The sequence below is a fragment of the Bos grunniens genome, chromosome 11 (assembly GCF_055505025.1).
Source record: "Bos grunniens cultivar Pamir isolate PY7600 chromosome 11, Bosgru_T2T1.0, whole genome shotgun sequence".
Taxonomy (NCBI): Eukaryota; Metazoa; Chordata; class Mammalia; order Artiodactyla; family Bovidae; genus Bos; species Bos grunniens.
Window position 1 is genome coordinate 19,917,596 of NC_141175.1, and position 14,529 is coordinate 19,932,124.

Genomic DNA, 14,529 nt, shown 5'->3' on the forward strand with positions numbered 1-14,529 from the left:
ACACACAGACACAAGAGAAATAAAAAGCTAAGTCTACACAAAAACTTACACACAAATCTGCATAGTAGCATTACTCACAGCAGCCAAAAGCAGCAACAATCCAAAATCCATCAATTGATGAATAAGAAAATGTGATATATCCATACAATGGAATATTATTCAGCAATAAAAATAAATGAAGGACTGATTCATGCTACAACATGGATAAATCCTGAAAACATTCTGAAAGCAGCACACATATTGTATGATTCCATTTACATGAAACATCCAGATCAGGCAAATCCATCAACATAGAAAGTAGAGTAGTGGTTGTCTGGAGCTGGGAGAATGAGGAGATTCGAAATGATAGCTAAAGGGTCTGGGTTTCTTTCTGAGGCAATGAAAACTGACTGGTAGGTGGATGCACAAACATGAATATACTAGAAACCACTGAACTGACACTTCAAGTGGACAGGTGGTATGATATGCTTATTATCTCTCAATAAACCTGTTACAAAAATCAAGCCAAGCAACCAAAGGATACATAAATTAAAAAATATAAGACGGGATAGATACACCAGACAAATAAGGACACCGTGACCACACAGGTAGCAAACTGAATATTAAACAATTTAAAAGAGGATATGCATAACTGTTTCACTCTGCTGTGTGCCTGGAACTAACACAACGCTGTAAATCAACTGTAGTCCAATAAAAATTTCAAAAATTAAAAAAAAATTAAATCTCAAGGGTCAGAAAGGAGCATTATATAGTGATGAAGGAATAGCAAGACCAAGAAGATGTGGAGAACGTGTACCTGATAATACAGCTTGGAGATTTTTGAAAGGAATAACTGACAGAACTACAGGGAATATTGACAATCAATACAGATAATCTTAAAACTAGCTTCAGATAGATTAAAGTCCTAAAGATGAAAGATAAAATTATGAAGCTAACATAACCAACTGTGGAAAATATCTTTATAATGATCCACAACTCAAAAAATACACACACACACAGAAACAAAATGACACATTTAATGAGAGGTTTCTGTTCCAAAAGGACAACAGACAGGAGGAAGGCATATGCAGTATTTAAACCAGATAGATTATCATGAAAGAACTCCTCCAAAGCAATAACAGCAAAAATTAAACCCAATTTTTATAAATGGACCAAATAAATGAACTAATTATGTGCAGAAGAAATCTAAATAGCTAACAAATATACAGATGTTCATGGAAAATGTAAATAAGGAGAAGAAATCACCTTACACTCAGACTGGCAAAAAAGAGCTACATAATACAGTGTGTTGACAAGGACACCAGAATACAGGAACCTGGACGCCCCACGGTGGCACTGACTAACCCATACTGCTGTTCCAGAGACCACTGGAGTGCTACCCTCCACGACTAGGCAATTCCATGCTTCCCTATGCACCCAGGAAGCCCTCATGGCTCCCAAAGATGTGTGAGGATGCCCAGTGTAGTCCTACAGGCAGCATTAGGAGAGAAATCCTAGCAGCTACTGCTTGGTGAGCAGATAAGCACACACAGTGTATCACAGTAAATCACTGGAAACCCAGCAAGGACCCAAAACAATGAACTAGACACACACAGAAATACAAAGCAATGGAAAACACAATTGTAAAGACATGGCATTGAGTTTTCAAAAAAGATCTAATGTAGAGTATCATTTTAGCACATTAAAAACACACATGTAGAGAGTTCCCCGGTAGTCCAGTAGCTAAGAGTCTGTGCGCCACTGCAGGGGGCCAATTTGATCCCTGGTCAGGAACCTAGAGCCCACATGCTGCAACTAAGACCCAGTGCAGCCAAATAAATATTTTTTTTTAAATGTACAGAAAACAACGGGCTTCTCAGGTGGCTCAGTGGTAAAGACTCTGCCTGCCAATGCAGGAGATGCAGAGATGCAGGTTCAACCCCTGGGTCGGGAAGATCCCCGGAGGAGGAAATGGCAACCCACTCCAGCATCCCTGCCTGGGCTATCCCATGGTCAGAGGAGCCTGGTGGGCTATAGTCCATGGGATCACAAAGAGTTGGACAAACAACTTAGCAACTCAACAACAACAGCAACAAAAAATAACACTATCTCAAGGACATACACCTATCCAGGCAAATATCAAAGACACTAAAGCTGATGCCTATGAAGGAAAGGAGAATGGAAGTGAATGATCGCAGGTCCTGCAGTGACCAATGTGAAGCGTGCTGTGATCAACTCAACTCTGTCCGTGAGGTAAAAGGTTCGAGTCATCTGAATGAAACCCAACTCTGCTTTCAAACGCAGGCATGCCCATCTGAACAAATTATTCTAAGAGATCCACCAGGAGGACATACCTGTACAATAAGACACGCCTTTGCAAGTAGCATTAATGGCCTCTTGGCACTTCTTCTGGGCCGTCTCGAACTGACAGTTTTTACAGCAAGGACTGTTCCTGTCACTGCAGAGGAAGAGCACACAGTCCAGGTCAATGGCCAGCATCACAACGCAGACTATGGTCATGCCACAGGCCCCGAAAGGGCAGGGCAGAGCCTCCTGAGGCCACCCACTCCTGCACAGACGCCCAGGTGCTGGCACCCCCAGACATGGTCCCTCGGCCCTTCCAGATGCAGACACGGGCAGCAGAGTGGTCCACGGTGACTCATCTTTAAAACACCTTGGTGTCCTTGGTTTTCATTCACTTGATAGATTTTTTAAGTGACTTTTTTTTAAAAGGGACTTCCCTGGTGCTCCAGTGACCTCCCAATGCAGGGTGCGTCAGTTGTCAGTCCTTGGTCAGGGAGCTAGGATCCCTCATGCCACATGACCCAGCCAAAAATTAAAGCAAAAAAAACAAAACAAAAACAAAAACCAACCCCACAAGGCAATCAGTAGTTAAGAAACTAGGCAGCCTGGTCAGTACTTGCAGTGTTAATACGCACTGTATGCAGTTCAGTCTGCATAAATTAAAGCTGCCCCTCTACTTCTCAGCCAGGCACAGGGCATTAAAAATGGGACATAAGACTTATAACTTGTAACCTGTAGTAAGTTAGAGATTTGTAACTAAACCTTCCTCCACATTTGGTTTCTGTGATTCAACAGCATTCTTTAAGGCTATTCTACAGCACAGATACAAGTAATGAGTTTATGTCCCAGAATTGTTGTTTTGAAAGAATGTGGCCATAAACCTCCTTGCTGAGTCATCTTTGTACATCTCTGCTTCCTTAGGATTCTCTGTACCATGGCATCACTACAGCAGAGAGGATGCAAGACCAAGGATTTGTCATGGAATGTCAAACTGCTTTCCAGAAAACATTTTCTTTGCTGCACAGGGGTAGACACACACTTTCACAGGCCCTCTAATGACTCTCAAGGCCCTGCGTTTTCAGCCCATGGTTCCGGGGATCCCTCGTTAGGCGCCCGCACGCCTGCCACATGCAGCCCTCACCTGCACTGCACACCCGGCCTCAGCGTGCAGTCGCTGTTGCAGCAAGTGTCGTTGTTGAGGTACATGATGCCGGGGTCGCACTCCTCGCCCTCGTCCACCCTGGAGTTCCCGCACACTTTGTTGCTGCGTTCCTGGAAACACTCCTGGGACTTGCTTTCAATGGTCTTATAGATGGACTGTTTACTGCAGTTTGAAAACATCTTAAGAGAAAAAAGGCCACACAGGACCCAAGATAACATAAAAATTCAGGTAAGCGCTTATTCTCCAGGGACAAACTTTAACGCAAAAGCCACAACCAGAACCAGCTTGAAGGCTTATCAGGTTCACTGTTGACTTTAAATGCCATTTGCTGGCACCTTCCTCTGCAGGAGGCTAGAAACGTTATGTGAATTTGGTGAAGCCTAAAATTCTTCACAGGAAAGTAAGCCACACAAATGCGGAGACCAAACACCTCCACCAGTCAGGCATGAGCAGAGTCACCAGACTAAGCTCAGTGACTCAGTAGCCAAGAGTGGCCCCACTCAGAGTGGCCCCACTGCGGGGACACTGACCGGGCAGACCCCTGTCTTCCTAGATACAATGATCCAGGCCTGCAGAACACGTCTGCTCTGATTCTCTGAATTTACATCAGTCATCCATGTTTAAAGTGTTTTAACAGCTGAGTTTAGTAAGAGGTGTGATACTTCATATATATGTGTGTGTGTATGTATATATGTAGTCTATTAAATTAAATTCCAAATTATTACCTAAACGTCTTCATGGGTTCCCAAGATCTTAAGTTTGAGTTGCTACAGCTGACCCCTAGCTTGTCCACTTGATATGCAAAACCATAGAAATGACCCACATTTGGGCATTTTTCCTGATGCTCTAAAATAGAGTCCAGTTCCCAAACAATTTGAAAATATCAAGAAAAGCAGAACAAGATTTGGGTAAAACTCAGCCTGAGTACTTTTAGAGGTAGGGCCTCCACAGTCTGCAAATGACTACAATGGCTTCATCTGCCACCCAAACAAGCACCATAAGACCCCTGAGGAGCAGAGAGCACAAGACCCTCATAAGACAGTATAAAACATACATTCGTCTCTGGCCACAGCTCCTGGCACAGAGCTCCTGAAACCTCCATAATTTCCTAGGTAATAGGAGTGTCTTTTGTTGTAATGAGCAGACTTTGAGTGGGCTCCTGAGTGGGCAATGGTCACCAGAAAGACCAAGCCATGGTTAGAAGCTTGGAATTTTCAGCCCCACTTTCCATTCTCTTGCAAAACGGAAAAAGGACCAGACAGACGTCTATGAAGACTTTCAGTTCAGACTCTACGAGTGAGTCACAGCCACTCTCAGGAAGTCTCTGAAGCTGTTTCCCATGTCCCAAGTCAACGAGTGTCGAGTATTCCAGACACCTTCAACAGAATATGATCTCTCTACTTATTTGACAAAGCAAATATTATTTACTGCATACCTGGTACCCTGAATGAGCACTGGAGACAGAGCTGTAAACCAGAAAGGCAAGCGCCCTACCCACAGGACACTTACATCTGGCAAATTACATATTTTGTTGCAAAAGTTTATTAAAATATGCAAATTAGGAAGCAATGTAGAGCTAATATGAATGATAGGCTTATAAATGAAAGAAAAATTTAAGTGAAAGTCTAAGCCCACCAGACCCTGCAAACTAGGATTCCAGTGCAAGGCATTAAATAATTAACTTTCCATACAGCTCAAAGCAACACATGATTAATCTTGACAACGCACAGTCCAAATGAGCAGATTTAGATGGACCACGTTTCACGGTACTTGGTAACGTGCAATTCCATCCCTAGCTGCTGCTGTTCAGTCACTCAGTCATGTCTGACTCTTTGTGACCCCATGGACTGCAGCACAAATGGAAAGCTTTTCTGGGCTCTCTTATCATTCAGCATCATCTCTTCTTCCCTAATCACATTAAAAACAAAAGCGCCAGAAGACACGTACCTTATTGTTCTCGTGGTCGCCGCTCACAGCTATGGGGTACATGACATACTTCCCTCCCTGGTCCTCATTTGGGGCACATTCCGCCAGACCATCTGGGTCGTGCTCTGCTCCAAAGTTGTGCCCCAATTCGTGAGTTGTAACGAGGTCAGCTTCCTGAAGGATCACACAGGGAAAATGTTACTTCCTAACACCCTAACCATCACCTGCTGTGGCCAGCTGGGTTCCTCTCTCTTAAATGGGACCTGATCAGTCAGATTCAGATCAACAACAGGGCAACAGCTGGACTATGACTTCTTCTATCAGTTATAGAAATTAAATGGAATATTTAAGATTGTATTGAATACTGTTAAGTAGTATTACATGGATGAATTTAAACAAAACATAAATTAAAAGATAGACTGGAACACTCAATGCGGAACCAAACACTGGCCATTCCAAAACTGCCTGGCACTGATAAACCAAAGAGCTAATAACCAATCACCCAAGCCCCCCGCCCTCCCACCTCTCATCTCAGTCACACTCCCATTAGATCTAAGTGTGGTGGGAAGGTTAAAACTAGACAACTAAAGAAGAGCAAAACAATGTTCCTTATCCCAGTGACTGAATTCCTGTCCAATGACAGTGACCTAGCCCTAGAGGTTCAGAATTTTGTTCAGAATCCAGTTGAAGGGTTGGTTGTACTGAACCTATCAGATCACCAGAGGATTTCTATCTGAATAGAATGGTAAATTTAGCCAGTAAAGCTAAAAAATTTCCCATATTTAACTGCATGAGATAACAAATTACTGATTTTTTTTTTTCCCCCTGAGATGGGAGGGGGGAAATCACTCCATGGACATGAAAATAATCTATACATATTTTTACAAGACACTGTTTATTTTTTTAAAACGAAGAGTCCCAATTCTGAAACCAATGTGTTGAAGATTTCCATGTGTTAATATTAAAATGGTAGTAAAGAAAACTTTGCATTTTTAGCAAAAAATATTCAAATTCCAAAGGTTCAATATGGGGAAGTAATTCCATACTATGCTTTGGAAAAATTCATTAGTGGATTCTCTAATCCACTTCGAAAAAACAGACTAACATTTTAAGAACTGCTTATCATATTTTCTTCTTTCATCCCATTTCACTTTTTTTTTAATTCACCAAAGTCCGTAATTTATATTAGGTTTGCTCTTTGTATTGCACTTTCTATGGGTTTTGGCAAACATATAACGTCTTTTCTTTTTTAAAAAAATTATTTTTGATGTGGACTATTTTTAAAGTTTTTATTGAATTTTTTACAGTATTACTTGTTTTATGTTTTGGTGTTGTGGCCATGGGGCATGTGGGATCTTAGCTTCCTGACAAGGGATCAAACCTGTGCCCCCTGCATTGGAAGGCAGAATCTTAACCACTGGACTGTCAGAGAAGTCCCCACATAATGTTTTATATCCATCACTAAAGTATACAGAACAGTTTCAACACCCGAAAGAAAACCCTCTGTACTCCACCTACTCATCCCTCCCTCCACTCTAGGCAACCACTCATCATTTTATTGCCCCCATGGCTTTGCCTTTTACAGAATGTCATATAGATGGAATCAAACAGATTGTCTCCTGCTGCTGCTGCTGCTGCTAAGTCGCTTCAGTCGTGTCTGACTCTGTGAGACCCCATAGACGGCAGCCCACCAGGCTCCCCCGTCCCTGGGATTCTCCAGGCAAGAACACTGGAGTGGGTTGCCATTTCCTTCTCCAATGCATGAAAGTGAAAAGTGAAAGTGAAGTCGCTCAGTCGTGTCCAACTCTTAGCGACCCCATGGACTGCAGCCCACCAGGCTCCTCCGCCCATGGGATTTTCCAGGCAAGAGTACTGGAGTGGGTTCCCATTGCCTTCTCCTTGGCTTCTTCTACTTAATAATATATTGACTCTTTGGGCCAGACAATTATTTTGTGTGCTTGTAGCGGGTGGTGGTGCTGTCTTGTATATTATAGGCGGTTTAGCAGCATCCCTGGCCTCCAAAAAATATATATAATATACATTTATGGTTCCTCCATGTGTTCATAACTTGATAGCTCTTTTTTAAAGTGCTTAATAGTATTCCATTATCTGGATGTACCAGTTTGTTTATCCATTCACCTACAGAAAGACATCTTGGTTGCTTCCAAGTCTTGGCAATCCTAATAAAGCCGTTATAAACATCCACCGGCAGGTTTCTGTGAGGACTCCTTTGACTACATACTAAGGGTGCCGAGTCCAATGTAACACCAGAGTATGTTTATTTTTCTGAGACACTGCCACACCGTCTTCCTAAGCGATTGTATTAATACCATTTTGCATTCCCACCAGCAGTGTATGAGAATTTATGTTGTTCCACATCCTCACTAGCATTTGGTATTATCACTACTTTGGATATTAGCAATTCTATTAGTTTTATAACGGGCTTTCCTTGTTTTGATTTGCAACTGCCTAATAACATACAGTACTGAGCATCTTTTCATTATGCTTAGTTGCCATCTGTATATCTCCTTTGGTGAAGTATCTATTAAGATCTTTGGCCTATTTTAAAATTGGGTTGTTTGTTTTTTTGAGTTTTCAGTATACTCCTTATATGTTCTGGATAGCAGCAGTCCTTTATCGGGAGCTGCAGATGAAGGGCTCCAGAAAGGATGTCTTTAGGAAAAACAATAATACCAACTGGTCTCAAAAGAAGTTTGACAGCTGACAATATTTCTTCTTTATACTTTTCATATTTGTCACTAAAAATATATATCTGTTTAGGCAGAGACAAAGAACAGTATGCATTACTTTTTAAAAAGATATCTACATAAATATTTAACTGCTGACGTCCCACTACAATAAACTCAAAATCTACTCTTTTAAAACTTGAAGAACATACCTTTGTAAGGATGGTTTTACCATAATTTTTTGTGCTGGTCAAACCACTATTCAAATAGATATTTTTCTTTCCAATTGGACTGTAATAAGCTACAGGAAAAAAAAAACAAATGGCTTGTTCAATAATTATAATGACATAATTATATCATAATCCAATCACCTTCCTATTCCCACATATTTCATACAACAAATGGAAAACTTACCCTTTGGACAAACACCTCCGTGACTGTTCGCTCTGGGAGAACCAACATAAGCTAAGCCAAGGGTTCCCATATCAAAATCTTGGTACGTGAAGAGATGTGCTAGGCAGACTTTAGATGCTTCTTCAGCAATATCAAAACTAAATTGCTTTTAAAAAAACAAAGTGTTCTTAATTAGATTAACAATTACATCAGACCAAGACAGGTTTCAACTAAATATTCCAGAATACTACTATACTGTACAACTGCTTTTACATTTTTTTAAAGCCAAAGTATAGTTGTTATAAAATACTGGCTATATTCCCGTGTTGTACAGTATATCCTTGTAGCTTATTTTATACGTAACAGTTTGCACCTCTTCATTGCCTACGCCTATATTGCCCTTTCCCTCTCCCCACTGGTAACCACTGATTTGTTCTCTATATCTGTGAGTATTTCTTTGTCGCCACATTCACTAGTTTGCTGTATTTATGGATTGCATATATAAATGGTATCACACAGTATCCTTCTCTAACTTATTTACTTAACATAAGACCCTATACATCCATCCTTGTTGTTGCAGATAGCAAAATTTCATTCTTTTTCATGGCTAAGTAATATTACACAGATACAACACTCTATGGATCTCAAACTAATAACAGCCTTAATTCCCCTCAAGCTTTGAAAACCTGACTTCACTTCAGTCTTGTGAGACTCTAACCAGAGAATCCAGATGAGCCACACTGTGCATGGACTAAGCCTAGAAACCATCAGATAAACAAAGTGCTGTTTTAAGCCGCTAAATTTGCGGTAATCTGTTACAGCAGCCATGGGAAGCTAACACATTAACAACACAGAAGATAAATGCTATCACTTCACAGAAGGCCATTTTACAACAAAGCAAAGGTATAGACAGCGTGTGTGTTAGTCACTCAGTCGTGTCCAACTCTGCAACCCCATGGACTGTATGTAGCCTGCCAGGCTCCTCTGTCCATGAAATTCTCCAGGCAAGAATACTGGAATGGGTTGCCATTTCCTTCTCCAGGGGAATCTTCCCAACCCAGGGATCGAACCTGTGTCTCCTGCATTGCAGGCAGATGCTTTACCATCTGAGCTACTAGGGAAGCCCATAGACTGAGACCCGGGGACAAAAATGATAAATTGTATCTTGTCAGGACAAGAATCCATATGGCATACAGTATTTATGTTATCCTTAGTTACCAGAATAAAAACACAGAAATTTAAAATTTCCTAGAGTACTTTCAGATCTCCACATTACACCTCTACCATCTAATACATTTTTATACCATTTGGTAATTACTGACCTCAGAGATCTACTAATAAGCTTCAAAGAGACCTGAACTAACAAAATCATGTATAAGAAATTTATTCAGAATAAGGTGGATATCCATTTATCTCCTAAAGCCCCATTACTTCACTAGATTCGCAGAAATTTTACCATTAAGAAGCACTGCTTTCTAGCAATTTTCGCTTTCAGTTCTTTCCACCTTGCTGTCTGCCCAGCAACAGGGGAAGAGGTCACCACTGGATCAGCTGGGGTGTGCTGACCCTGGTGCTCACCACCTCTAAGACATCCCCTCATTAACACAGACATGACCCATATTTTTAGAAATCACAGAATGGTGTTAAACAGTATCACACTCAGGGTTCCATGACCTACCTCTAGCAACATCTTCACATCCCAAGCATCTTTTTCTTCATTTGGGTAACTTTTTGCCATATTGAAGTGCCTTTCACCAGGTTTTACCACTTGTGGAGACTTGAGAATGCGAATCTATACTTAAAAAGATAAAACACTTAGAACACTTGAGAAAAGTTCACAAGATTAAAATAATACTGCATTGTTTCAACTAAAAAAGACCATTGACCATTCTTAAAAAAAAAAAAAGTTTTAGAGTCAAAATTCCATAAAATTCTTCAATTCTAACATCCAATGATTAAAAACAAACTGAGAAGCAATATGGTATGAAAAATACGTCAAAGACTGATTTACAAATTATAAGTGTGCTCCTTTTTATTTCTTCTTTATTTAGTTGGAAAAAATTAAAACCTAGGTTCCATGAGCCTAAAATCATTTATTCCAGTGATTCAGAGATAAGAATGAGATGTACAGCTCTGCACACCACAGACATATGAGCAAAAAAAAAAAAAAGGAGTTTTTCCTTATACATATAGCACAAATTCATATTAATCCTACTTTAAAAAAAAAAAAAAGGGATGTTGGTTTCTCTCCAAAGGCTAATGCAGAAAGGAACAAAGTCATGCTCAGCTCACTGTTTCTGGCATCTCTTCCATATCTGCCTGCCTGCAGAGGGGATACTGCAGTCTGCCCCCGCCCTCCAAGTGGTGAACTCACTGGGGTGGGCTCTGAAGCTCTAGTACTGGGTGATCAAGATCCATTCTGGGATGAAACAGGTGGGAGACCACTGTGACTGCACGTCTAAACCACATTCTCCAACCACCTATCATCAGCAAAGAAGCTGGTATTTTATCTCCTACCAGATCTAGTTTTTTTCAAATGGGTTCCAAATTCCTAAAGCAGAAAGCAGCTGTATTTATTGGTCTGCTAAAATTCAAATATGCTGCAGCTATTTTCAAGTGAGACTCCTTTATTGTATCATAATGGGATAATCATCAACATATTCATGAAATGAAAAAGCAAGGTGCAAAAGAGTACAACGTACCAGACACAGACAAACACATGCTATACATGCATAAAATATCTCTGGGGAGATGTGGATGAAACTAGTGACATGGATGTCTCTGGGGAAAGGAACTGGTTTGACAACAGGTGGCTGAGGAGACTTACTTTTCACTGGCTTTTGTACCATGTGTATATATTACCTATTCAAATAAAAACTTTAAAAAGGAAATGCAAAAGAGTAAAAGAAAATGGAAAAGGGAAAAATAATTCTTAGTTTTATACAAGTACTATAAAAGTGTAACATTTATTAAAAGTATGATACATGACTTCAAAAGCTTTTTTCTTTTTGTTCTCTATATTCTACACTATAGAACCTGTAATATGGCTACTTTAGTACAAACAACCTGATAAAAGAGATAATTTCCTTAATTTACATGTCAAAATATCTGTCCAAAGTAATAACCAATTTCAGAATACTTGTTAATAACAAGTCGTATCAATTTGGAACAATTTTTATTATGTGATATAATTAGGATGACATTAATACATCAGTGATGGACATCATTAACAGATAGGAACTCAGAAGATTCTTAGGAAAAGAGATCTAATGGTTCTATATGTATAAATGCCTTGAAAACATACACATAGCATTGTTGAATGAATTTTCTAAGGCTCCAACAATGTGTTAGAATTCTAACTAGAGACATTAAGCATAATCAAAAGTAAAGCAACACAGAAGAAAAAAGGCCATGAATTCAGAAAAAAGGAAAGATCTTAGTAGCATAAGAAGGCTTCCTGCCTAAAAGAAGCCTAAGAACAGAGTCTTTCATAATCTATAAATAGTATCAAAACACTTAAGTTTATCAGATAAAAATCACTGACATATCAGAATATTAATTCATGATTAAAGTAGAAGATAAGTTTCTGGGCTGTTAATACAAGTGACAAATATTTATACCACGCAACTTAGTTGAACATTATAACAAACATCCATTGATAAATACCTGTTCTATCTGTATTCCATAACCTTTAAAACCTGCATTGTCCCATGAAGTGTTTCGATAGATGTCATCAACTCTGTCAATTAGCTCTATCTGTGTGTATAAAAAGAGAGTAAGAGAAAGACATTATGTATATTTTACCATTCTTTGTGGTCTAATATAAGTTCTTCAGGGATTTAAAAAAAAATCAATTTAAATACCACTGTAAAAGTTTCACCAAGTAAAAAAACTGACATTAGGATGTTACTCTTAACGTTGACAGTTCTATCAAAGAAATTATTCCTAGCCTCAAACTTAAAATGTTACCAGAATAAAGCAGTTGCACAGTTAACCCCCAATTTCAGGTAATCAACTGCATAAAGAATGGAAATATCAAGTAATGGGTTTTTTTTAAAAACTGCCACTCAACTATGGAAATCAAAATTAATAGTCAGTTTACCTAAAATAGCCCAAAGAAGTACTCTGTTCACTCTATCTCTTGCCACATACTTCAAAAAAAAAAAAAAAATCCTTCAGAAAGTAGTAAGGAGCAGTGGCACATACCACCACCCCTATCCCAGACCCTCCCTAGGCAAAGTTCAGCACCCAAGCACAAGGCAGAAACAGGAGTGAGGTCTCACCATGTCTCCTCTCTCCCATCCTCTGATGGGGGTAGGGGGAGAGGTAGAGTAGAGATCACTGAGGGAGGAGGGACAGTATAATAGCCAAGTATGATCCAAACTACAGTAGGAACAAAATATGCATTACCTATCTTTTCCTTAAGAGAAGACTTTACTGTTCAAACTGGGTAAATGAGGTTTGTTCTGGCAACTGAGAAGCATGTTACAGGTCTAAGAAATTGTTCTTTGCTTATGGTAACTCTAAGACCAAGAAATTCAATTTCTGGGAATTCCATGTGGTCCAGTGGTTAGGACCCTGCCTGCCAATGCAAGGGACACGGGTTCAATCCCTGGTCTTGGAAGATCCCACATGCTGCCCAGTAACTAAGCCTGTGTGCCACAATTATTGAAGCCCGCATGCTCTAGAGCCTGCAAGTCGCAACTACAGAAAGTCCACACTCAGCAACAAAGACCTAGAGCAGCCAAAAGAAAAAGAGAAATGCAATTTCTAAGACCTTTCATTATATTCATATTCCTGGTATAATGAACAAAGAAGTAAACTAAGAGCCCCTAATACAAAACCCACACTAAGAAAAGAAGCCTCTCAAGAAAGAATACCTAGGCTTCCCTGGTAGCTTGGTGGTAAAGAATCTGCCTGCCAATGCAGGAGACACAGGTTCAGTCTCTGATCCAGGAAGATCCCACATGCTGTGGAGCAGCTGAGCCCTACACCTGAGCACCCAACTGTTGAATCTATGCTCCCCAACAAGAGAAGCCACAGCAATGAGAAGCCCAAGCATCCCGACAGGAGAGTAACTCGCTGCAACTACAGAAAAGCCCGCACAGCAACCAAGACCCAGCACAGCCAATAAACAAATTAATTTTAAAAAGAAAGAGTTTCTTACTTAGGAACAAGACCTATAGTGACTTCACACACTACTCCTACTACCCTCGTAATAAAATTACTTGACATGGAGGGCAACGGAAAGAAGGGCACAAAAAACGCACAGTATGGGGCCAGCAAGACGCCGAGAAAGACGGCTTTGCTGCACTGGGCTCTAGCACTACAGAATGAATAGCCACATTCTCTTTAACTCCCTCAACGTCATTTCAGTCACTGCCAAGTGATCACGAGGAATGAGGTCAGACTGATAAAAAATGTCAATGAAATATGATTCCCTTGACTTTTAAAATGACAATAGTAAATGCTGAAAAATCCAGCATCAGTGGTTCTGTAATCTTGCCTTCAAATTTCTGTGTTACAGTTACAACACCACAGTTCCATTTATTTCACCCAGTTACCGTCTAACGATTAGATATTTTACATGATACAAACTAAGTGACCAACCCCTCTGATAGACATATATAAGCAAAAAGAACACACACAAGTTCATACAGATACTTTTCCCCCCATTCTGGAGTATACATCCATATGTCCCACCAAGGGGACCACTGTCATCACAACAGTGATGTTTTCACAGAGTTCAGGTCTATAAAGACAGAAGGTCTACGTTATGAACTTTCCTTAAACATAATATGCATGAAAATTCTGACGTGCAGAAAAGCCTAGTTGAAAGGTAAAACGGTTTTCAAAAATTTGAAAATAGCATCTAACAACTAACAATAATCAAACTGCATTATTGTTTAAATAACGTTAAGAACCTCAGGTGATAGACCTCAAATATTCTAGGAAATCACAAACCATCTGAAACAGATCTCATTTCATGACATTTCAAGTTACAGCAGTCTTCTCTTAAATGGCACTTGCCCGCCTAAGGAATGTTTCTGCCCATTACATCCTCCAATTTCAAATACT

At 39.9% G+C, this 14,529-nt stretch overlaps 1 protein-coding gene across 5 annotated transcripts in view; it reads right to left on the bottom strand.

Annotated features, from left to right (window-relative positions):
* ADAM17 (ADAM metallopeptidase domain 17) overlaps positions 1-14,529 on the bottom strand; it is a 44,207-nt gene that overhangs the window by 8,398 nt on the left and 21,280 nt on the right. For 4 of the 5 annotated variants that reach the window (XM_086325536.1, XM_086325537.1, XM_086325539.1 and 1 more), the window contains 7 exons: positions 12,118-12,207; positions 10,130-10,243; positions 8,473-8,617; positions 8,271-8,359; positions 5,393-5,545; positions 3,425-3,624; positions 2,334-2,437 (listed from right to left, as the gene is read on the bottom strand). In XM_086325536.1, coding sequence (XP_086181662.1) covers positions 2,334-2,437; positions 3,425-3,624; positions 5,393-5,545; positions 8,271-8,359; positions 8,473-8,617; positions 10,130-10,243; positions 12,118-12,207 — 895 coding nt within the window. Of the gene's footprint in view, positions 1-2,333; positions 2,438-3,424; positions 3,625-5,392; positions 5,546-8,270; positions 8,360-8,472; positions 8,618-10,129; positions 10,249-12,117; positions 12,208-14,529 lie in introns of those variants that run through there. The other variant, XM_086325541.1, reaches the window with a different exon arrangement.